The following is a 25,821-nucleotide window of genomic DNA, read 5'->3' as shown; positions in this document are numbered from 1 at the left end:
CTACTGATTATAATGGAATCTGAACCACTTTTGTCGTTCAACTATATCCCCAAAGGGAATCGAACCCGCGACCACGCGAAGCGAAGTCAAGCGTGCTAGTCGTTAGACCAAGCGGAGGTTCTATTTGCTGTAACGTGTCTGCAGCATATATATAGAATGTATTTTGCTAGCAGGAAAAATACTTAAAGCAACAGGTTTTAATTTTACTCTCTAGTTTTGTGATTTCTGGTTAAAAAAAATCTCTCTTTTTTTTATATTTTTCGAACAACTCAAATAGAGAGAGATTATCTTATTTACACATGCACCGCACAAGTGCGTAAATTTAAGCAGGGAGAAATATATTAAAGAATTTAAGATGTAAAACTTCCGTTCGTTTATTAAAGACTAGTAAAATACCCGTTCTTCGCATGGGAAGAATGTTTCATTTTGGACATAAAGGGCACCAAAATTGTCAACAATGAACTGGGACCCAAAACACTATGAATTCGACACTAGCATCGGTCATTTTCAATTACTTTTACATGTCACCCTCCCCCTTTAGGAGTACTAGTGAGGGCTGAATTTAGATTTAAACGGCATCGTAAGTGTCATATTCATCTTAGCGACCCCGAAAACTTGATTCGACATTAATATTTGTCATTTTTGATCATTTTATATATCTCCCCTCTCCCTCACCTCCAAGTTACGGGGATAAATTCGGATTTAAACGGCATTGGAAGTGTCACCGTTCATCTCAGTGACCCCAAAAACTATGGACTCGACACTAATATTGGTCATTTTTTATCATTTTTATATATCTCCCCTCTCTCCCCCCTAAGGTCGGGGATGAATTTGGATTTAAACAGCATCGGAAATGTCTTTGTTCATCTCAGTGTCCCCTAAAACTATGGATTCGAAACTAATATCGCCATTTTCAGTCATGTTTATATATCTCTTCCTCCGCAAGTTGCAGGCCTAAATTTGAATTTAAACGGCATCGGAAATGTCACTGTTTATCCCAGTGACCCCGAAAACTATGGATTCGACACTAATATCGATCATTTCCCATCATTTTTATATATCTCCCCTCTCCCTCGCCTCCTACTTTCTGCCCTACTTTCTACAGATTGTATTAAAATTTGTAAAATCGCCCCTAACAGTAGACAAAAGTTACAAAATAGTCGGGATTGGAGAGAAGTGTCAGTACCACAAGGACATATCCCTGGGTAAGACCCTACAAGTAACTAAATGTTAAACGAAAGGTTTCCAGTAAACTTTCATGTAGAAAGTAAGGCTACATGAGGCGTAGGAAAATTTATGTTTTTAAGTTTTACGTTCCATGGTTATGCCGGCTAAGCTAAAGGAGACGTCGATGATGAGAATGAAAGAAATAGTGGAATGAAGAAAGTGGGATCAACAGAACCCCGAGAAAACCCCCACACACGGCGTTTGTCCAACGCAATGCACACTGGGGGGAAGCTGGGATAGATCGAGGAACACAAGCTCCAGAGCAGAGTGCGCTGCGACTGAAAGTAGGCTCTTAACCTTTTTGGTATAGGGTGAACCATTACATTCACAAAACTTCAATAATAATAATAATAATAATAATAATAATAATAATAATAATAATAATAATAATAATAATAATAATAATAATAATAATAATAATAATAATAATAATAGGTATTAACATTTTTAAAGTTGCCCTAAAATTAGGGAAAACTTACAGATAAAACGGGATTTCGGGGATGGGATCCGGACCTTCAAAACACATTTCTGTAACTACCCAAATATTAGCCGAAAGCGTCTACTTAAATTTTATGTAGAAAATATTTTACCGTACGCTTCAAGGAAAATAACTATAATCAAAATAATCGAATATCAGTGAACAGTAAGTCATATAATAAACTAACTTTTAGGATATGTAGAAGTAATTATAAAAGCTTTACTACAAAAATCCTACACAGACCACAATTCAATTATCTCCGAAATAGAAAGTAACAAAATAGCATACAAGATTCGGTCTACAGAGCTATTGTTACTTAAAGATGTTATTGTTACTTGTTACTAGCTTGAACAGGAGAGCTAAATACCAAACTTTATCAAAAGCCTTTTCGAGATCGAAAAGGATGAGACAAGATGGTCGAGTAGTATTATAATGATTTGTGATGAGATTTAAGAGTCTGAGCAGTTGATCATTGATTCTAAAATTAGGTCGAAATCCAGCCTGATGCACAGGAAGCAAATGATGGGTAGAGAGATGGAGATGAAGTCAGGGGACGATGATGCGCTCGAGAATTTTGTTAAATACGGAGGTCAGCCGTATTGGTCGGTAAGATGCAACAGAATCTGGAGGTTTGTTAGGTTTTAGAAACATTAAAGTAGAGGATGTTTTCCAGTCTGAGGGGAAGTAGGCGATACGAAGTATAAATATATAGACATAAGAAAGAAGAAGAAGAAGACAGTAAGGTGCTTCTTTGATGTGGCGATAAGTTATCCGCTCCAAACCAGGAGCTGTATTACGCTTGCGATTCACGACAGACGAGATATCGTCAGTAGAGATAGGAGCAGTGAGAGGATTATTGTCAGGAAGACTATAATTTTATTCGGTTGTGAGGTGTTGATAGGTTCAAGATGTCCGTGGGATGCCCCCGGGGAAAGTCTGGTGAAAAGGGAGTGAATGTAGTTTGCAGGTAATCGGCAAAAGCGTTGGCTTTATCTTCATCTGTTTGAAGCGGACAGTCATTAATAAGCAATGGATAAGGTTTGCTGGAATCTGGTAAGCTTGCCCGTCAGCAGATTAAAGCGTTTCCAGTACTTAGTTGGGTGCGAAGTTTCTGCCAAGGTGTTGCAAGTCTGAATGTTTACATCAAGATCAGAAGGTTCGTTGAGTGAACTTCAATAATTGTCAGTGAGAATTTTAATTGGATTTTATTGTTTGCAACGAGCAGCTTTCGGCAGTATGTTTGACATTTTTGCCAAGTACCGAATAACGTAACTTATTCTGCTGTAATCGGTCACGAAAATATTTCTGTAAGTTTATGAACCGTCTGATAACAGTTAAATGAATAGCAGTGCTGCCACATGTTGTTCTTATGTCCTAGCACATAAAAAACAGATGAGATCAACAGGTGGCAGAATAGTTCTCAGCGAATGTCACCGAGTTCTTATCATCATTCAGCGGTCATTCGTCGACCGCTTCTGCTTCGGTGGCTTTCCGCTTGGAACCGAAAGCGCACCGATACCGGCAGTTATTTTCCCTTCACTTCAGCGGCTATCCGTCAAAAGGCGACAGCGGACCGATGATAGTTGGCTGCACTTTGCACACGGGTCTCTTTCCCCTCCCCCCGCAAAAAAGATACAAACTTAGATTTGTGGCAGGAAACCTAATTAATTCAACAACTTTTATTCTGATATTCTTTAGATAGAATCCAATTATGCTGATCTTCTTAGTGTATTAAGTTTTATGAAACTTCAAGACCTATAGTCAATTCCATTTCATTCTTTTTTCTTTTGTTTCTATACCCAAAGTTAAGGTTTTGGAAAGTCGTAGCCTTAGCCAAGTAGACTATTGCACATCCTGTCCTTGATTGTTAATAATAAGGTCAGACTCTGATTGTAGAAAATAATTAAATTGGTTACTCTAAATAACTTTACTCATGGCATTAGTCGTAACCAAAATGGCGCGGGATAAACCCGAATTCGCCTGCACTAAATAATATTGTTATATAGTAAATTCGTAATATATATAGTAAAAGTAGTGACGCCAAGGATGTCCACATAAAAGAATGAATCCAAAATAAAATGAAAAAAATAGCAATTGTATTAAATGAAAATATGATACTAAACGGTAGTTCAAGACAGTCCTCCAAACCCTGACGCCATGTTGTCTCGAACCCCACAATTCGATTTCACGACACGAATCTTATAAAATTTATGTAGAATAGTTTCATTTCTTCTCTTATCTGCAATTATGTTTCACACCGATTCCGACCAAAAGTTTCCATATTGTCTTCATCAATGGTAGTTATTAAGTCGGTGCAAACACCAGCTTTAGAGGAGCATTACAAGTCTCTTCATTTTGCACCAGAAAAAATCTTTTTAGTTATTTTTTAATAAAAGTACTGCTTTTATTTTCTTCAATTTTATTTATTAAGGTTTTTGTCTACCAAGCAGCATTCTTTTATATATTTATCCAATCTGTCCGTGTGTCCGCCAGTTCAGGAGACAAAAATTTCAAGAACTACTTGAGGGGTCACCATCAACTTTGGCCAGGATTTACAAGGCCAAAAGTTAGGAATTGAGTTTGAGTTTAACGTCCCTTTTCAGCAGCGAGGCAATATGAGACGAGACCTACTGATTAACGTGGAATCCGAAATACATGAGCTCGCGCCGGGAATCGAACCCTGGTCTCCCAAACCAAAGGCGCGTACGCTTACCGCTTAGCCATGAATGAGCTCTAGTTAGGAATCGAGTTCATTGGTGGAAGTGATACACAAACCAAAAGTGTTAAAAATCAATAATTTCCAGTTTTAACATTAAGGTGGATCACCACCCAGAAGTCAGTGCATATTTTAACTCATTGCCTTAACTGCTGCGCAATGAAACGTTACAGTATTATAAATATTGTACTATAAGATAGAGTTATGTTTCAGCTACAACACAAGACACTGATTCATTTGGTTGTGTCTTCTGCTATCGAAAAAAGTAACAAATAAAAGAAAATATTTAATTCGTTTTACAATGAGCACGCAATATGGCACTTGCTGTCAGATCTTACTAGAAGTGCTCAAGTTTGTGAAATGTTTGGTTGAATGTGTAAAGTACTTTAAAGTAACAATCTTATTACGAAAAAGATATATTGGTTGACCGTTTTTCGTGTTATGTTTCACTTTTTTTTAAATATTTATTTACATTTAAGGAAAGAGATTTTGAGAAGAAACTTGCATAGAACACCATAATGCGCTGTTGCCAAATTTTTACGTTTAATTCCTCGATTCAAGCGTTGCAGTTCAAGAAGAAGAACTTAGCTGTGAATTGCTGTAAGGGTCGAAAACTAATTTCTCCAGTAAGTATCGAAGCAGAATTCCGTGATTACTTCCTTTATTATCTGGCACCAATGAACACTCGACATTACCTGACAACGCCGTACTATTCAAGCAGCGTTTAGCATAGCACCGAGAACACCTAGTGATCCATCTTAATAATTATAGAACAAAACTGACATTATACAATATAACGAAAATCGGCTTCCTGCAATCAATTATGCATCCCAAGAATGCACTTCATCTCCATCTTTAAAAACTGTACTAAAAGCGAAAGTGACAAAAATTTATTACAAATTGCAAAATCTTTCAATTTATATGTTTCACGATTATGTCTTTAATGCTAAAGAAAACGGATGATTAAAGCAAGTGAATGATTCATGATCGAAGAATAGGAGGGAACGGGAAGCACACCGAGGAAACTCACGGAAACGATGTTCTCCACCATAAACTTACTTGGCAAGGTATGGAACCAGCTACCTCACGCACCAGAGATAAAGCGCTCTTTCACTAAGCCACCGCCCTCTCCCCTCCCCCCGCACTACAAGTTACTGTTTCAATATTGATCTACACAGAGCAAAAGCGATATAGCGCGAAGCAGTTTTGGTATCGATTGAGCGTTCTAAAAATAGGAACCATATTTTCTCTTGTAACTACTATTCAAACCTGAAGTGGCAAAATCAAATCCTTTCGGTTTTAACGTTGATCGCTATAGAGTAAAAACAGTGACAGATAACGAGTTTTTTTTTCAATCAATTAAGAGTTCCTAGAATACATTTCTCCTTCGCTCTAATTTCTCTAGTAAAACCAGAAGGAGTAGAAATCTAACATCCCTTTAGGTTTCAGTATTAATTGAGAGATTTTAATTTGATTTTAACGTCCCGTTCAGCAGCGAGGCTATATGAGACGTGGTCCTACTGATTAACGTGGGATACGAACCACATGAGCTCCCGCCGGGAATCGAACCCGAGTCTCACACGCCAAAGGCGCGTACGCTAACCGCTTAGCCACGAAGGAGCTCTATTAATTGAGAGAATCGAAATCCGAGTTATGTTTAGCAGAAGGGGTCCAAAAACACAAAATTTACAGGAGAAATGGATAATGCAAGTTGTTAGACCTAGCATATCGAAGCACCTAACTTAACCTTAACTAACCTAAACTAACCTAATATTAGTAGAAATAAGCGAAATTCTAAATTTTTTTGGAAAATTCTGCTGAACTCCTACACTAACATAATGTAACATAAAACTAACCTAACCTAACCTAAATTAAACTAGCCTAATATGAACAGAAATTACCGAAATTGCAACATTTTTTTATTTTTAGAAACATTTTCTGGACCCCTTCTACTAAACATTAACTCACAATTCTTCCCATGGTATACACATGACACTACTACTTGTTATTTTAATATGAAATAATGAAATACATTCATAATTTTATTTTAGATATTGATCATACGAGAAAATTTAACCCTTAGTGTACAATATACTTTTTTCGTATGAGTATTTGAGTACTAATAGCTGGCAACGCTGTTTGCGTCAGGGAAATCGAAACTTGCAGTTTGCTCTAGTCTCCAAGCGAGACAGATGCTCAGATGCTTTTGTGTTTGAGAGACTGAACATTGAATGTATTTTTTAATGCAAAATCTATAGTTATTACTTCGACAAACTAAAGGTAATAGGAAATCGTTCTTCTTAGCGTCTCATTATATAGTTACCTAGCAATGGTAGGTCTATTTAGTGATTACAAAGTGATAACTAATACACAGTAAATACGAGTTCCTTGAGCACTTTTGGATGCTACCTTCACTATTTATGTGTGTTGCCTTGTTATCATTATTATTATCTTTTACGTAGTAGTAGTAGCTGTTGTTATGGCTTTTGTTGTTATATGTTAATGTTTTTTTAATATTATTATTGCAAACAAATGCATTACATTTCATGTGCTTATTTAACAAAACGTAAAATTAACAGATCTTGTTCCGTTACAGTTACACAAAATAATACAGAAATTCCTTTAGAAAATACCAAACCCATCTTGCCCCCCCCCCCCCAAAGAAAAAAAACGGCCAAAAAACTCAAAACGTTCAAAGTCATCCACAAAACTAACAAAATTGCAACCACTACAAAGTTATAATGTAGAAAAAAAAATCTATAGTCAGCCTATTCCACGCTCAAAAGCGGGTAACAACACACAAAATCATCATCCCTATCATCACTTAAATAACTCTACGCAGTTTGGTGCTCTTAAATATGGACGTATAAAAAGCACAGGACATTAAACATATGGTGCTAAAGCCAAAAAAAAAAAAAAAAAAAAAATGTGCCTACGGTCGTGCATGTTCACTACCGCCTCAGGACCCATCCGATCATCATGCTTATCATACCTTTACTTAATAAACAAAATTTTGTGCTGTTAAATGTCGTGGTATCAATACCACAGGACATAAACGAAATGGTTCCAATTTACAAAAAACTTTTGTCGACACGATCGTGCACGTTAACTAGCGGGTCACAACCTATGCGATCATCATCCTTATCATACCTTTACTTAATATACAAAATTTTGCGCTGTCAAGTGTCGTGGTATAATACCACATTACATAAACGAAATGGTTCCAATTTTTCAAAAACTTTCGTGCCCAGGGTCGTAAACGTTCCCTTAGCGTATGAGGACCCATGCCATCATCAACCCTATCATCCCTTTACTTAATACAGAAAATTTTGTGCTGTTAAATGTCGTGGTATCAATACCACAAGACATAAACGAAATGCTTCCAATTTACAAAAACTTTTGTCGACACGATCGTGCACGTTCACTAGCGGGAAAAAATCCATGCGATCATCATCATTATCATACCTTTACTTAATACACAAAATTTTGTGCTGTTAAATGTCATGGTATCAATACCCCATTCCATAAACAAAATGGTTACAATTTAAAAAAAAAAACTTCTGTCGACGCGATCGTGCACGTTCACTAGCGGGTCACAACCCATGCGATCATCATCCTTATCAGACCTTCACTTAATATACAAAATTTTGGGCTGCTAAATGTGCCGGTATCAATAACACATTACATAAACGAAATGGTTCCACTTTTTCAAAAACTTTGGTGCCCAGGGTCCTGAATGTTTATATCCTCTTGTACAGTTTCAGAAACTCAAAGGCATGGTCCCTTTTCCTCAAAAACCGCAAAACATCACTCAAATAACGTCAGCGGACAACTCTCCCGCTGGCAAAACCGATCCATCAATGCTTGTACGACGTTGCCTTATGTCTTTTCAAATTGTCAAGAAACGGATGGTCAGTGACTATTTTTTCTTCTTCCTTTTTTCCTTTTCGGTATTTTTTTTTAAATTCACAATATAATTTTCCTTTACTTTCCCGTAACTCAGATAAAGTAAACATTTTCCTGGAAACTAGAGCAATGTAACACAATAAGCATAAACGTCCCCCTTGAACAATGATTAAATACTATAGCAATAGAATATAAGCATTATATAAATAGTAACTATTGACTGTAGCAAAACCTAAGGAACGTACTGTAATAGACGTACTCTCCAATTTTGATAAACACTGAAGCCTATTGTGTAACACGGTTCGAATACTATTACCAATATAATAAGAAATACGTCTGATATAGTGGTGTTCACGAGTCGACACGAGAAATAGGGTTTCCTTATCTAAATTTTGTAAGTCACATCTCGTCTCTCTTCTCGAAGAAATTTTTTTCTCTAGTTTCGATTATCGAAAGAGATGTCCTCGTCTCGTTTCATTTTGTAAATTTACATACAAAATTTATGACCTGATTTTTTAGAGTTTCAAACTATGCTATGCATAAGTGTCGGAAGTCTTACAGAACGGGTTTGTCCGTCCGTTCGTCTATCGTCAGTTATCAGAGCCAAAAACAATAGGAAATATCGAGATACGGATTTTGCAATCAATTCATGGTCTCTGGAGTATATATATATATATCACAATCTGCAACACTCTATCGAAACCGGAAGTGGTTCAATCTAAAATACTTCTGGTTTCAATACTGATTTTCATAGAGCAAGAACTGGAAAAGATATTGAGAAGCACTTCTTTTGCAATCTATTCAGCGTCCCAAGAATAGATTCTATACTCTCCCTTATTCCTCAATTCAAGCTGGAAATGATCCAAATTAACGATTTTTGGTTTCAACATTTCGCCACTGAACAAAAACAGTAAGGAATAGCGAGAAATGTTTTATATAAATGGACTCAGGAATAGGTTCTTTCTTTGATATTATTCCTCTATTACATCCAGTAGCTGTAGATGTAGCCGACTACTTCGAAGTTTTAAGTATTGTATTCGGATGGTTTGGAAGTATTACATAATTTCAACTGTGAAACAACATTCACTTGTCTTAATTTCATTTAGAAGTTACCAGAATCCTTAAGCGTAACGAGAGGTTCATGAAGGGAATGACATAACACTCAAACCATATTTATCTTTGGAGTATATGGTGTAAAACTTGTGTATCTTTATAAAAATGGTAATATGTTCTGCACTGTGTTCGTACAATCATTCTATCAACTTATGATTTTATGTTATGATTCATGTATCAACAAAACAAAGTTTGAGAACTAAGACTGGGATAAACTAGAGTTGCCCGCCAGACTCGTGAAATTTATCGTCTCGTCTCGATTCTAGTTTCGAAAATGAGACGAGAATGGCCATTTTTATAATCTCGTCTCGAATTTAAAAGATATTTCTCATCTCGGGAGCAACACTAGTCTAATACTATATATCCTAACAATAAATTACGCTTAATTAGCCGTGTAGGAAAGACGTAGAATTAAAGCAACACTAGGAAAAAAGGAACTAGTGGAAAAATATAAAATAAAAAGTTCCAGTAGCATTTGGCTGAAATATAAATTAGAAATGTACATCTGCGTGAATTCATGTTATTGTGCTTTTGTTATAATTATGAAGGTTTATTTTCTGGTCTGCACAATTCCAATTGCTAGGTTTCTTACAGTCATTACGGATTCACTAGTTAATAAAGGAATCATATGTGCTCATTTAAAACCTACTTCGGGAATCTGTAGGACAAACGTAATACTTAAATATGGGTAATAATTATTATTATCAATCGCTAACCACTTCTCTGTATATTAGCAGTTTTGAAACCGTTTCCTCGTATACAAAATTCTTAGGTATTATGTTTTAATGGTTTTTAAGAAAAAGATCTCTAGAAATAACACAAAAGGGAAAATGTGGCAACAACAGATCTGTCACCCTCACTGACTTGCCTTCGGCCAGCCATAATTAAGCCCCCATACTGAGTTTGGTGACATCCTACACCACCCGCGGTGTGTCGGCATCGGACAGCAACTGTATACCAGGATAGCGGACGTAGGGTGAGGACCAATCCGCTCATCATCCCTATAATCCCTTTACTTAATACATAATATTTTGTACTGTTAAATGTCGTGGTATCAACACCGCAGCACATAAACGAAATGGTTCCAATTTACAAAAACTTTTGTGGCCAGGGTCGTGTACGTTCACCAGCGGGTCAGAACCCATGCGATCATCATCCTTATCATACCTTTACTCAATATACAAAATTTTGGGCTGTTAAATGTCGTGGTATCAATACCATCTTACATAAATGATATGGTTCCAATTTTTTAAAAACTTTAATGCCCAGAGTCGTGAACGTTCACTAGCGTGTGAGGACCCATGCGATCATCAACCCTATCATCCCTTTACTTAATACACAATATTTTGTACTGTTAAATGTCGTGGTATCAACACCGCAGCACATAAACGAAATGGTTCCAATTTACAAAAACTTTAGTTGCCAGGATCGTGCAACTTGACTAGCGGGTCAGAATCCATGCGATCATCAACCATTTTATACCATTTTACGTAAAAAATGGTTGCAATTTTTCAAAAACTTTGGTGCCCAGGGTCCTGAACGTTCACTAGCCGTCAGTACCCATGCGATCATCATCCATATCATTCCTTTATTTAATGCACAAAATTTTTAACCAGCTAACGTGCACGATCGTGTCGACAAAAGTTTTTTAAATTGGAACCATTTCGTTTATGTGATGTGGTATTGATACTACGACATTTAGCAGCACAAAATTTTATGTATTAAGTAAAGGTATGAAAAGGATGATGATCTCTTGGGTGTTTTCTCGCTAGTGAACGTGCACGATCGTGTCGACAAAAGTTTTTGCGAATTGGAACCATTTCGTTTATGTGATGTGGTATTGATACTACGACATTTAACAGCACAAAATTTTGTGTATTAAGTAAAGGGATGATAGGGATGATGATCGCATGGTTCATCACTCGCTGGTGAACGTTCATGATCGTGTCGACAAAAGTTTTTGTAAATTGGAACCATTTCGTTTGTTCTGTGGTATTGATAGCACGAAATACAACAACACATAATATTATATATTACTTAAAGTGTGAAATGGTTGGTGATCGCATGGGTTCTGACGCGCTAGTGAACGTGCACTACCCTGGGCATTAAAGATTTTGTAAAATTGGAACCATTTCGTTTATGTAATGTGGTATTGATACCACGACATTTAACGGTCCAAAATTATGTGTATTAAGTAAACGTATAACAAGGATGATGATCGTATTGGTTGTGACCCGCTAGTGAACGTGCACGATCGTGTAGACAAAAGTTTTTGTAATTTAGAACCATTTCGTTTATGTTCTGTGGGTTTGATACCACGACATTTAACAGCACAAAATTTTGTGTATTAACTAAAGGGATGATAGGGAATATGATCACATGGGAACTCACCCGCTAGGGAACGTTCACGATCCTGGGCACCAAAGTTTTTGAAAAATTGGAACCATATCGTTTATTTAAGCTGGTATTGATTCCACATTTAACAGCCCAAAACTGTGTATATTAAGTAAAGGTATGATAAGGATGATGATCGCATGAGTAGTGAACCGCCAGTGAACGTGCACGATCCTGTCGACAAAAGTTTTTGTAAATTGGAACCATTCAATTTATGTCCTGTGGTATTGACACCACGATATTTAACAACACAAAAGTTTTTCTATTAAGTAAAGGTCTGATAAGGATGATGATCGCTTGGGTTGTGACCAGCTAATTAACGTGCACGATCGTATCGACAAAAGGTTTTTGTAAATTGGAACCATTTCGTTTATGTCCTATGATATTGATACCACGAATATAACAAGACAAAATTTTGTAATTTAAGTAAAAGAATCTTAGGGATGATGATCGCGTCTGTCCTTTGCTACTAGTGGACGTGTGCGACCCTGGCCACAATTTTTTTTCTAAATTGTATCCATTTTGTTTATGTCCTGTGGTATTGATACCACAATATTTTAGAGCACTTAATTTTATATATTACTTAAAGGTGTGAAATGGTTAATGATCGCATGGGTTCTGACCCACTAGTGAACGTGCACGACCCTGGCCACAAAAAATTTTCTAAATTGGAACCATATCGTTTATGTCCTGTGGTATTGATACCACGACATTTAACAGTTCTAAATTTTGTATATTAAGTAAAAGGATGATATGGATGATGATCGCCATGGGTATTGACCGGTTAGTGAACGTACACGACCCTGGGTACCAAAGTTTTTGGAAATTTGGAACCATATCGTTTATGTAATGTGTTATTGATACCAGGACATTTCACATCCCAAACTTTGTATATGAAGTAAAGGTATGATAAGGATGATGATCGCATCGGTTGTGACCCGCTAGTGAACGTGCACGATCGTGTCGTCAAAAGTTTTTGTAAACTGGAACCATTTCCTTTACGTCCTGTGGTATTGATACCACGATATTTAACAACACAAAATTTTGTATATTATGTAAAGGAATCTTAGGGATGACGATCGCGTCTGTCCTTTGCCACTAGTGAACGTGTCCGACCCTGGACACAAAACTTTTTGTAATTTGGATCCATTTTGTTTATGTCCTGTGATATTGATAACACAATATTTCACAGCATTAAATTTTATATCATACTTAAAGGTGTGAAATGGTTGATGATCGGGTGGGTTCTGACCCACTAGTGAACATACACGACCCTGGGTACCAAAGTTTTTGAAAAATTAGAACCATACCGTTTATGTAATGTGTTATTGATACCAGGACATTTAGCAGCCCAAACTTTGTATATGAAGTAAAGGTATGATAAGGATGTTGATCGCATCGGTTGTGACCAGCTAGTGAACTTGAACGATCGTATAGACCAATCGTATAGAACGATCGTATAGAACAATCGTAATTTGGAACCATTTTGTTTATGTAATGTGGTATTGATACCAGGACATTTAACAGCACAAAGTTTTGTATGTTAAATAAAGGTACGATAAGGATAATGATCGCATGGGTTGTGACCCGCTAGTGAACGTGCACAATCGTCTCGACAAAAGCTTTTTTAATTGGAACCATTTCGTTTATGTAATGTGGTATTGATGCCACGACATTTAACAGCACAAAATTTTGTGTATTAAGTAAAGGTATGGTAAAGATGATGAACTCATGGGTTTTTTCCCGCTAGTGAACTTGCACTAACGCATCTTTTTGCTTCAAGCCACTCTTGACGTGAAAGCTCATGGACAAGAATATTCCCCTTCTCATACTTCGCTTTGGGATTCATTTAAACACATCTTAATTATTCTAACTAGTTTTTTTCGGTATTACAATTCTCTTTATGATGTTGTATATATTATTTGTGATGTAGTGCTACAGATGATCTGCCACGCCATGTATACACATAATTAACACTCGGTGTTAACATCATCTTTAATTTGTTCGTATCTTCCTCTGGCTTTTCTTCTTTGCAGCATAAAGTTGACATGTATATATAGCTTACTATGATTGTCCGTTCGTAGTGCTTTCAAGTTTTTATGACTATGCTTCCCATCTTTCTCTTCAGAACAACACATAGGCTGGTCACCGTTAGTTTGGTGCCTCACTCTGATTGGACAAGGGACTAAGCATAGCAATGGCATAGATGTTAATCTTTCGACTACCTGTAATCATGTCGTATTTTAAAAAGAAAGAGGATGCCAAATTGGTTACAACGAAATCTCTCTTTTTTATCATTTAGGATTCTCTGTTTAGTTCACTGAAGACCGAAGATGTTATGGAAGTTGTTATTATAGTTGTTGAGATTAAGAACATGGAAGCTACACTACAAGAATGGTGGAAAGTTTGGGCAATAACAGTAATTTTGGCAATTGTTGGAGGCTTTATAGAGGGACCGCTTGGTTGTTTCGGCGGTACGTATAAAAAGATTGTAAGTTAAACTTAATAATTCAAATAAGATGGTGAAAAGTACGTACGTTATATAGCTTAGTGCGTTTCCTGCCACAATCTAAAACTAAGGACGAACTCTGGACATATTCAAGTATTCTTAAATATTTAGTTTGGTATAAGTATCCATAAGAATGTACAGAGTAGATCGGGCATATTGAAGTAAAATATTTAATTTGGGTTGGAAGGGAACAGAGATGAGCATCTTTAGAAGGTACAATCTCACACGGTAAAGCAGTGTTCTTTCCATTTTCGTATTAAAATTCGACATAGTAACTGTTTCATTTGGTCTTTTAAACGAACAGACAACCATCGGATCATTGCATCAGATTCTTTACCTTTCAGTAAAGTAATTTCCACGTATATCATTTTTGTCTTCCGAGGTGTTCAAAATAAGTATATAATATATTAACGAAGTCTACCAATAACGAAATATTTTCTTATTGACATCCGAATCTTGGTCCGGCAATTCGTTCTTCAGTTATGCTCACTTCTGCATCGTTTCCACAAAATTTCATGACTATAGCTCGAAACCGACTCGTTTTCGTACAGTGGTTTCTTATCTGGAAATTCGTTTTTGGCATTGTCCATCGTCCATGAATATCGTTCACAAGATACACTGTTATACAACAGAAGCTTGTATAACGATACACATTTCTCCATCATATCTATTTCGTCTATCAATACAAAACTTGGTACACTCATTTCCTAACCCCTATAGTATTTTTAGAGAAACATTTGGATTGTGTGCTTTTTCCGGGGCCACTTCAGAGGGTCCAAAGTTGATGGTAGGGATTTCTGGAGGAAATTTTCCCAATATTTCCTGTTCAGGTACATTATGGGCCTCAATACGTAGCACCTCTGGAAAACTTGTCTCATGATAAAGAGAATGAACTATAAACCATGACTTTCCAATGAACAGTGTTGATGCACTGGCTATTTCACTGCGAGTCTACGATTTTCTTTATACTAACACGGTTAATGGGCTCCAGGGACTTACTCGGCTGTCCATGGCACCTAATATTTTGTGGATGAACATATCTTTGTTATGTTTATCGAATGGACGAGGTTTGAGTCGGATGTCCGGATGACATGTTCATGTCCTTTCCTTATGAAAAAAAGAGAAACAGGTTGTGAGAAAGTAAAGAAATAGCTTTAGATGCTGAAGGGATGGCTATACTATTTGCTGTATTATTTCTCGTTGCCTCCAAGATCCTAGTTGAGCGTCAAACGATGTTCTCTAGCTAGAAGTCTCTGTAAAGAAACTTGTTACCATCAGGAACTCAGTGTTCAGAAACACTGGAACATCCTTCCACTCTAATTCGGTTAATTTAGCCACATGCTTTAACAGTTTCCTAGTGCTTCTTCTAATTGTGTTGTAATCTCCAGGGACACGTTCAGTGCCTGTACCTCTCCAGATATACACGTATGTATTAGCAGGTCCTACATTCTGTCCCGAGGATTCAAAATCCTGCGCATTTAAAGAGGCAATTCAGGCTTGCTGGACAGTAACAGTTGTCCAAAATTGGCCACCAAGTGTGGATAATTAAGTTAAAATCGGAGTGAAATTGGAGGTTTCTCTTCTTTGTTAAAGATCATACAATAGTTTTATGAAAATATTGCAGAAAATTATATAATTTAAAAATACAAATGTCAGCATCTGTTGCAAGGGACATGTTTCGGTTCGAACGCGAGGATCAACATAAAACTTGGTAAACATATGTAGGATTAAGTACTGACCACTGTAGGGTGAGTCATTCCCGTGTAAAACTCGTTTTTCACCGACAGCGCCACCTATCCTTCGAAAAGTATAAGTTAGTTTCCGCGTTGTAGGCGCTGAGTGAAGATCAGACAGGTGCTTCAGTGCGTGGTAGTAAGCTCCAATTAATGTTATATGTGGTAGTCAATGCGGCTAAAATAGGGCGGGCTGTTGGTATTAATCCCCTTCATGAGATTGAACTGTTAAAAAGCAAACTAAGGCGCAGATTTAAATATCATACGTCAATTGGAACGGAAGATGAGTCATTTGCGACATTTTTGTGCAAATTAATTATCAGTAAGTACGAAAATGAATTAGAAATGATACACACATCGACACTCTATAGAGATGATGAAGAAAATGGCACGGCACAGGAAGACATCTATGATAGCAATTCAGAGCGGGAACAAGGCAATAGTTAAAACGAATACGACGTATCTCCAGTGCGAAAACTGAAAAAAAAAAAAACAAATATTTTATCACAGTTTACAGACGAGAAAATCCGAAGTATCTACAAAGATTATCTAGGAGGATAAATCTCATATAAGAAGCCTCTGGCACGACAGAAGAAACTTAATTTGTAACTGCAAACCTTTGTAATTTGTAAGTAACTGCAAACCTTTTTTGGATTATGGATACGCGCTGTCTACAAACTCCGCTTCATTCAAAGGGAATCGGGAAATGAAGATCCAAACAATGAAATGTGAAGTTGTCAAATTATTTGACGAAGCGCGAGAGTGTGGAGCATCAATGCTTTACTGGCATTTACAGTGCTGGGTTCTCCAAGCGTCAAAAGAAGTTGGGTTATCGGATTTCAAAGCGTCGCCAAGTTTCATTGAAAATCTTAAGAAACAAGTAGTAATTATTTCACGAACAATTACTACCTTTAAAACACATTGCAGAATATGCATGTATTCGTGGTACTTCCTATATCTAAGAGTTGTATCCTCCTTCTTGATAATCTTTGTAGATACTTCAGATTTCCTCGTCCGTAAACTGCGATAGAACATCTTTTCTACCATTTTTCGTTCTGGAGATACGTCTTACTGGTTTTGACTACTGCCTTGTTCCCGATCTGAACTGCTATCATAGATGTCTTCCTGTGTCGTGCCATTTTCTTCATCATCTCTATAGAGTGTCGATGTGTGTATCATTTCTAATTCATTTTTCGTATTTACTGATAATTAAATTGCACAAAAGAAAGTCGCAAATGACTCATCTTCCTTTCCAATTGACGTTTGATATTTAAATCTGCGTCTTAGTTTGCTTTTTAACAGTTCAACTACATGAAGGGGATTAATACCAAAAGCCCGCCCTATTTTATCCGCACTGACTACCACACATAACAGCGGGCGCGGTGGCTCAGTGGTAGAGCGTTCACCTCCGGTGCTTGGGGTCCTTGGTTCGATCCCAGCTTGCGCCGTGTGGACTTTGTGGTGGACAAACACAATGCTCGTGGGTTTTCTCGGGGTTCTCCCGTTTCCTCCCACTTTCTTCATTCCACCATTTCATTCATTTCTCATAATCACCGTCTCCTTTAGCCTAACCGGCATAACCGTGAGACGTAAAACTTAGAGATTTTTACCACACATAACACTAATTGGAGCTTACTACTACACACTGACGCACCTGTCTCATCTTCACTCAGCGCCTACAACGCGGAATCTAACTGCTAATGTTTCGAAGCATAGGTGGCGCTGTCGACGAAAAACGAGTTTTACACGGGAATGACTCCATCTACAGTGGTCAGTACTTAGCCCTGCATATGTCTACCAAGTTTTATGTTGATCCTTGCGTTCGAACCGAAACATGTCTCTTGTTGGAGCAGAGGACTGTTGCTCTTATGGTGTTTGTACACGGTGAAAGAATGCTTAAACAATACCATTCAACACTTCAAATTTACACGTTCAAACGAATATTGTTCAAGATACTTGAACAAGAGACTCGAATGAACTTGAAACAATCTTTATACGATCATAAAAATATAGAATCGTGTTCTGTATACTTCTTCATAGGTGACAGGCCAAAACAAGTGACCGAAACTATGAAAACAAATGAAAGCGAAACTGCGTACTGTTTTAGTTCAGACCTGCGCATGAATAGCTATCTATATCAATAGCGATTCCTTCTTAACATTTCTGCTGACATTTACAATTTAATAGATTATATTTAACCTTTTAGAAAACATGTCAGTTGGTTTTGTAGCTACGCCATTAATTTTTCACTAAATATTTTGGTCCCTCTACATTTAATGTAGTTTAGGTTATCTTACTTTAGGAGAGTACAATGCAACTTAGGTATAAAATAGTTCTCTGAACTAAGTTTTTTTTTTAAAAAAAAAATAATAATTATATTTTCATATGGCGTACGGAAAACAGAATCAATTAGTGCCTTTTGGTGTTATTTATGTTATAATATCGAAACTATTGTAAAGAAGAAACTGAAGACAGCAAATTAAGCGAAGAAATGACAATAAATTTCTTCTTCCTTAACTACTGGACTTACATCCCCATATCTGCCCAAGATTTTTTTCACAAATCTAGCCTATATTCGGTATTGGTTAAAAATAACCAGTCATAAAAGTTGTAACTTTACGGTTAAAATGACATACAAAAGAGTATTGTCGGGAATATTAATTTCCACTGTCAGAGCGCTTCTGCAGAATGCAGGAAACCAGCTTTTATGTTTATAAATTTAATGTTACCAGTGTCGAACTAATACGAGAGATAGAGTTAAAAGGAGTGAATATGACATTAAGTACTTCTTGTATTATTCTCGTTTGTGCGCCTACTCTCCGTCGATGACGCACCTGCTCCATACAGACGTGCTGCCTCATGGATTCCCCTACTGTGTGACTGCCCTGACTCCGTTAAATACCATTCTCGGCTTTAGTTGCCACTCTTTTTTCCACAGTTTTTATGGCATACATCTGGACGCGTATTTATACCGGTGCGGTGAAGCTCTCATAATGGCAATCTGCACTCATGAACGCATCTCCTACCCTTAAGAACCTCTAAGATACTACAAGTGAATTTGGTGATTAACTAACTGCATATATTAAAATAGGATGACATATTATTTCCTGGACACTTCAGTTTGCACAAATAGTATCAATCTCTATGCAGTTTATTTCGGCATATGCCAAGGTAATAACTGTCCGGGATGTCTTATTAAAGTAAGAAAAGTCATATATATATATATATATATATATATATATATATATATATATATATATATATAGATAGATAGATAGATAGATAGATATATATATATATATGATTTGATGGACTCTTCTTTCTTAGCCTACACCCAATATTCTTGTATATTAAATTCTCAAATTAATATTTATAACTATCATTGATAAAACATTTAACAACAGTTATGGGCAAGCAAACACTGCAAGTATTCAGACGAGCAAAAGTGCATTCACACTTCCAATTTTTCACATCCTGCGAAGTTAGTCATCAAACAATGCAGTTAAGGTTGGAAATCTTTCAGTTTTACATCCCACGTTTATGCCGGCTAGGTTAAAGGAGACGGTGATAATGAAATATGAATGACATGGTGGAATAAAGAAAGTGGGAGAGAACGGGAGAACCCCGAGAAAACCCACGCACACGGTGTTTGTCCACCACAAAGTTTACTTAGCGTAAGCTGGGATCGAGCCAGGGACCACATGCACCAGAGGTGAACGCTTTACCACTGAGCCATCGCGGCGCCGCAGTTAAGGTTGGAAGGTTGAAAACTACGTAAGGGGTTCTATAAGATAACTAGTTTGTTCGAAAGATGTAAGTGTAGCAAAATGCAAAACAGAGAAGAATATTCATACCTGTGCAATGAATAAAAAATCGGATAGAAGACACCGTTTATTATCTACAGAGCTTTTGATATCACGAGAAAGTCGGAAAGAGAACTTATTTTACCTTACACATATCATTGAAAAGTCAATATTTGTCATTGGACAAACACCGTGCTCGTGGGTTTTCTCGGGGTTCTCCCGTTTCCTCCCACTTTCTTCATTCTACCATTTCACTCATTTCTCATTATCACCGTCTCCTTTAGCCTAACCGGCATAACCGTGGGACGTAAAACTCAAAGATTTCATTTCATTTCAATATTTGTCACACATTTGTTTTCTTGGTCACACGTGATTTGACTCTCATCTTTGTTTTGCAGGAATTTCGTTTATCCGTAAATCCATCATAGTTTCCAATTTTAATGTATTATTCTTATGTGACATTTATATATTAAAGCTAACAAGAATATTTTCGGTGTTATATTATTCGTTTCCAGTCTGTTTGGAAAATGCAATCCAAGAAAAGACAATTCAAGAGAGTAAAACCAAGATATGCAGTGTGTGAAGTTTAATTTGTGAACATTATTGCATCGATTGAAAATATGTCATATGTATCAAATATGACAAATAGTAAAAGTGTATATCTTTAACATTACTTGCTATACTCGAAATAATCGAGAACTGTAATTTCGTAAAGAAGAATAAACAAAAGGGAACGAAACATAAACAAATATGGATATGGATGAATGTTCCTGATAACATTTCAAAAAGATCTACTCCACTCTCTCTCTCCGTTAATATGTGCGTGATTCTTGCATCTCATCTCTAGATGGAGAACTTTGAGCAAAGAGAATTGATCCCTCACTTTCCGTGTAGCCATTATTTCATGCGAAAAAAGATGTTACGTGGTGTGGAATCGAACCGAGGTTTTCCAGTTGGAAGTCCAGAACGATACCGATACTTCACACTTTACTCTACACAAAACTTGTTTAACAAATGGTATAGTGTTTCTTTCTAAAACCAATAACATGAAAAGGGGATACTTCAGATCAATGAAGTTTCGAACTGCACTGGTAATCCTCGTAGATGTTTGTCCTTTCCGAATCAACATTCGTAAATCGTGTCCGTGATAGACATGTGTGTTTCCACCTTCTTAAAAATTCCTCCTTTAGTACGAGAAGTAACTCTTAGATTCTTCACGATCACTTTGTAAAAAATCTTTGATTTGAAAAGGATTTGAAACTCTGCCGATTAGCTGTATTACTCACAAGTGCAGCACGTTACCCCTACACTATCTTATCAAGTAAAATTATAAGCCAAATATTGCTAAGTTCAGCCCTGATGTTTGGAACGAACCGGTAATATTCTTCTTGTAATGATATTTACACCAAAGTGCATGCCGAAATTGATTTATTTGATGGCCTTGATACAAATTATTGCCCACTACCAAACTAAATAGCATAGAATGTAAGAAAAATTACAGAAGTGATAACATATTATAAAGTAATTTCACTGTACATATTCAAAAGTATGGTAATAGTGATAATTTTAATTTTAATTTATTGCATACTGGAAATTACAGACTAATCTGTCCAATTACAATTTCCATAAAGCAGAAATAAAAACATATAAATGATGAAAATAAACATAATATCGAATTGAGTACAAGTAACACATGCACAAAAAAGATACACAAATCATATATAAAACAAATCACACACTTACATAAAAGAAATAATACTCTAAGCTGCTTATAAGATAAATATACAACTGACTTCGAATAACACTGAAATAATGTTAAAAAGTATCAATAATATTAGCAAGATCATTGGCCGTTGACAGTTTTATATATGGGTACATCATTAAGCCAGTGAAAGGTCTTAAAAATTATAGTAATAATAATAATAATGATAATAAAAGTAATAATAATAAATATTCATTTCACTGTACAGTTGTCACTTCAAACGAACTACTTTTGTCTTGGTGCGAATGGACATTGGTTCGAATTCATAGGAGACTATTGAACACAGTGGTTCTTAATATAGGTTGGCCACAATTGTAAATCCCGTCGTTAGGAGCTTAGCTGTTTGTTTTAGTCTTTCGTAACAATTATTATTGATAATGTTTTGTATTGGTATTACTTTTGGTCTTTGTGTATTGCTTTTATTCTTCTCTTCATTTCGAAAGAGAAGAATATCCGAACACACGCCTCCATAATTCATCTTATATTGAATGTAAACACCATATACAATTAATAAAGAACAAAAATTGAACGTTCCAATCTAGCTGCAAAAAGTAAAAAAATGGAAGTGGTGGGGGTTCGAACCCATACTCATGATCATTAAAAACTCAATATCCACATGTCTTAAGCCTCTCGACTAAGATTCCTATGCTGAGTAAAATATAATTTATTCAATTTCTATATCGCTCCCATTATAACAAGTTTGTACGGATGTTTTTTTCTTTTACAGAGAAGTTGAAAATGTGGAAATAATTTTAATACTAGGCAATCACTGCAAGAATAATCCGAGTAAATAGTGTGTGCGTTCTTTACCATAGTGTGAATATAATGTGAATGTCTCCATTCGTCTTTCTATTTTTATGTCTTTCTTGACGTTTCTCTATCATGTATGTTTCTCTCTCTATTCATCTTTATCGTTTACTGATTAACTCTCTCTTTTACACACATTCTCCCTTCTTGCGCCTGTGCTGTGTCAGAGCTAATCCCAGGCCCCTTTGCAAAAACGTATTAACCAGGCCAAACCTAAAAATAAGCGTCCCCGTCCACATTTTCAACTTCTCTGAAATAACGAAAGAAAAACCCGTAGAAACTTGCTATAATGGAAGCAGTATAGAAATTGAATAAATTATATTTTACGTAACGTAGAAATCGTAGTCCAGAGGTTTAAGGCATGTGGACATTGTAATTTTAATGACCATAAGTATGAGTTCGAACCCCCACCAGTTCTATATATATATATATATATATATATATATATATATATATATATATATATATATATATATATATATATATATATATATATATATATATTGCTTTTTGCAGCTACGTCGAAATGTTCCATTTTTGTTCTTTATTAATTGCAAATAGCGTTTACATTCAATATAAGATGAATTATGAAGGCGTTTGTTCGGATATTCTTCTCTTTCGAAATGAAGAGAAGAATAAAAGCAATACACAAAGACCAAAAGTAATACCAATACAAAACATTATCAATAATAATTGTTACGAAAGACTAAAACAAACAGCTAAGCTCCTAACGACGGGACTTACAATTGCGGCCAACCTATATTAAGAACCACTGTGTTCAATAGTCTCCTATGGACTCGAACCAATGTCCATTCGCACCAAGACGAAAGTAGTTCGTTGAAGTGACAACTATACACTGAAGGTGAATATTTATTATGGTTGTTGTTACTTTCATTATTGTTATTATTATTATAAATTGCGTACTTTTGAATTTGGACAGCGAAATTACTGTATAATACTTTACATTTCTGTGATTTCTTTGTATGTTATTTAGTTTAGTAGTGGGCAATAATTTGTCTCAAGGCCATCAAATAAATGAATTGCGACATCAACTTTGGTGCAAATATCATTAGAGGAAGAACATTACTGGTTCGTTTCAAACATCAGAGCTGAACTTAGCAATATTTGGCTTATAATTTTATGCGGTAAGCCTTAACTGCATTGTTGGAATTCTAACGTTGAAGGATATGAAAAATTGGAATTGTGAAGGCACTTTTGCTCGTGTGTATATATAAATCGTGTATATTATCAACAAGACTACCAGCGCAGATATTTGCTTTTGTCTGTTGTGATAATCGACACTTCGAATGGGATTATCACATAATTATGGAAAAGATTAATTAAAAAATATTTATTCAACATAGTTGTTTTGTATTTTCCTGTAATCAGCTCGAACGCTGATAGGCTGTTGAATGCTCTTGAATTGGATTGTTTAGAACAGGACCGCAACAAAATCTCTTGAAGGAAACTATTGAATTCAAGACAAAAATGATGTCGGTGCTGACGTCTTTTTCATCAAATAGTCTTGAATGGTCTTGAACAAGTCTTGTTCAAGCTTTCTTTGACCTGTGCAAACAGAATTAGACATGGAAAGATCACAACTTGCTTTAAGCCACAGACATTTCACAATTCAACATTTAAAAAAAAAAAAAATGGAAAGAAAAGTTTCAGTTTAAACTTATTGGAATCAATCTGTAGTCAATGAATATTCGGTGACACAACTTTGACCTTGTTTAGAGAAAACTAGAAATATTAGCGTTTCCATATATAAACTTCACTAATTATATATCGATTATCGAAGTTCGAAAATAACTGATCAGCATATACTGAATCGATTGATGTGGAATAAATAGTCATTAAGTATCCACATTGTATTACGCTTATAACAGCAATTTATAATCATTTATACGACTAGAAGGCGTAAACGCGAAGTGATTTCTTTTCTTTTTTTAAATGAAAGATTGTATGCCGGTAAATTAATTTAAAATGTATACTGTAAATTTACCAAGGGTCTTATTCTTTGCAGGTATGATGTTAGGAGGAGCTTACAGCTTCGCAAGAGCCAAGAAAACTAAACCAGTTTCTCAAATTTTGAAAGAATTGAGCCCTTACAGACAAGATAAATTGGCAGCTAAGGTAAAAGAAGGTTTAGGTAATGCAAATCCTGGAGATTTTACTTCTTTAACAGAACTGGTGATGAACGACCAAAATTTGCAAGAGCAGATCCTGGTACAAGTAACAAAATTCTTACAACAAGAGTTCTGCCTTATAAAGGTGCATATCAGTTATAGAAATATGGTGTGAAACAACGCATTACAGAATATACTTAAAATGAAATTGTCTGATGAAAGTGTATGAAGAACTTCTAGAGAGAAAGGAATTGACTCTAAGTAGTTTTCTCCTGTGATTACTCAATGCAGCTTTCATCTCTTCAGTAAGACTCGAAGGTAAACTATCTCATCGTGAACATATTTCATAAAAGACACACAGCTTTTGTGATATCAATATTGAACATATATTTATGTAGGTATATTACGTATTTATATATATAACATAACGTATTTGTTAGTGTCCATGACAAATTACAAGTAACTTATTTTGGTATTGAAAAAGTGTGTTTTATAACATATGATTACTTGTAAAATCACTTGTTAACTTGTGAATTTTATGTAATGAGCCAGTTACGTTTTACATTATGACAATTGCCATAATCAATTGTTTAATAAGAACTTACAACATTGCCTATATTTTCAAGTAATTTCTGTATAGGCTTTATGTTCAGTTTGCTATTTGGACCTAAAAGATGTAAGAATGAAATTTAATTATAACATGCTATTTTCAAATGTTTCGAGTATAATTCCTAAATATTCCCTTTCAGTGGCGGATCCAGGACTTCTGAGGGGACCGTGGGTTGTAATACTGCTACTTAGAGCTACTTTTAAGAGCTCTAAGCTGTGGGGTGGGTTTTATTTATATATATAAAATAAGAAAGTTTCCTCTTCTGGGGAGGCGATTGCCCCTATCGCCCCCCCTGGATCCGACACTGTTTCCTTTACTGCCAGAGTTTCCCAAAATCACTAAAGCGTTTTTCACAGTCCTTTGCACCCTTCAAAAACAAACCGCGTAACTCGATGTTTTACCACTGCGCGCACGACTATTTACTGATTCGTGAAGAGGAAATTGTTTCGTCTGATTCCCGCAATATTTCTGCTGTAGCACGTGCATGTATTTCTGCCACTGCGATGTGTATTACTCGTCTCACTCTCACACCATCACTGTGATATGGGGCGAAATATCCAGTACTATATAATTTCCCTAGCCTTTAAGAGCAACTAAACATTGTTATTTTTCTCCAAATTGTAATTACAGATAA

General features: G+C 36.0%; 2 protein-coding genes across 2 annotated transcripts in view; one reads left to right on the top strand and one right to left on the bottom strand.

The window, feature by feature from the left end:
* LOC145684646 (protein DVR-1-like) overlaps positions 1-25,821 on the bottom strand; it is a 317,851-nt gene that overhangs the window by 281,917 nt on the left and 10,113 nt on the right. The gene's annotated exons all lie outside the window — the stretch shown is intronic.
* On the top strand, positions 6,569-25,275 carry LOC145684643 (protein C19orf12 homolog). Its single transcript, XM_081757039.1, has 3 exons — positions 6,569-6,701; positions 14,137-14,308; positions 24,475-25,275. Exons 2-3 carry the CDS (start codon positions 14,173-14,175, stop codon positions 24,750-24,752), a joined length of 414 nt encoding a protein of 137 aa, XP_081613165.1. The 5' UTR covers positions 6,569-6,701; positions 14,137-14,172; the 3' UTR covers positions 24,753-25,275.

The sequence above is a fragment of the Thermobia domestica genome, chromosome 5, assembly GCF_964235325.1.
Source record: "Thermobia domestica chromosome 5, izTheDome1.hap1.1, whole genome shotgun sequence".
Classification (NCBI taxonomy): domain Eukaryota; kingdom Metazoa; phylum Arthropoda; class Insecta; order Zygentoma; family Lepismatidae; genus Thermobia; species Thermobia domestica.
This window is presented reverse-complemented; position numbering and strand designations above follow the sequence as displayed.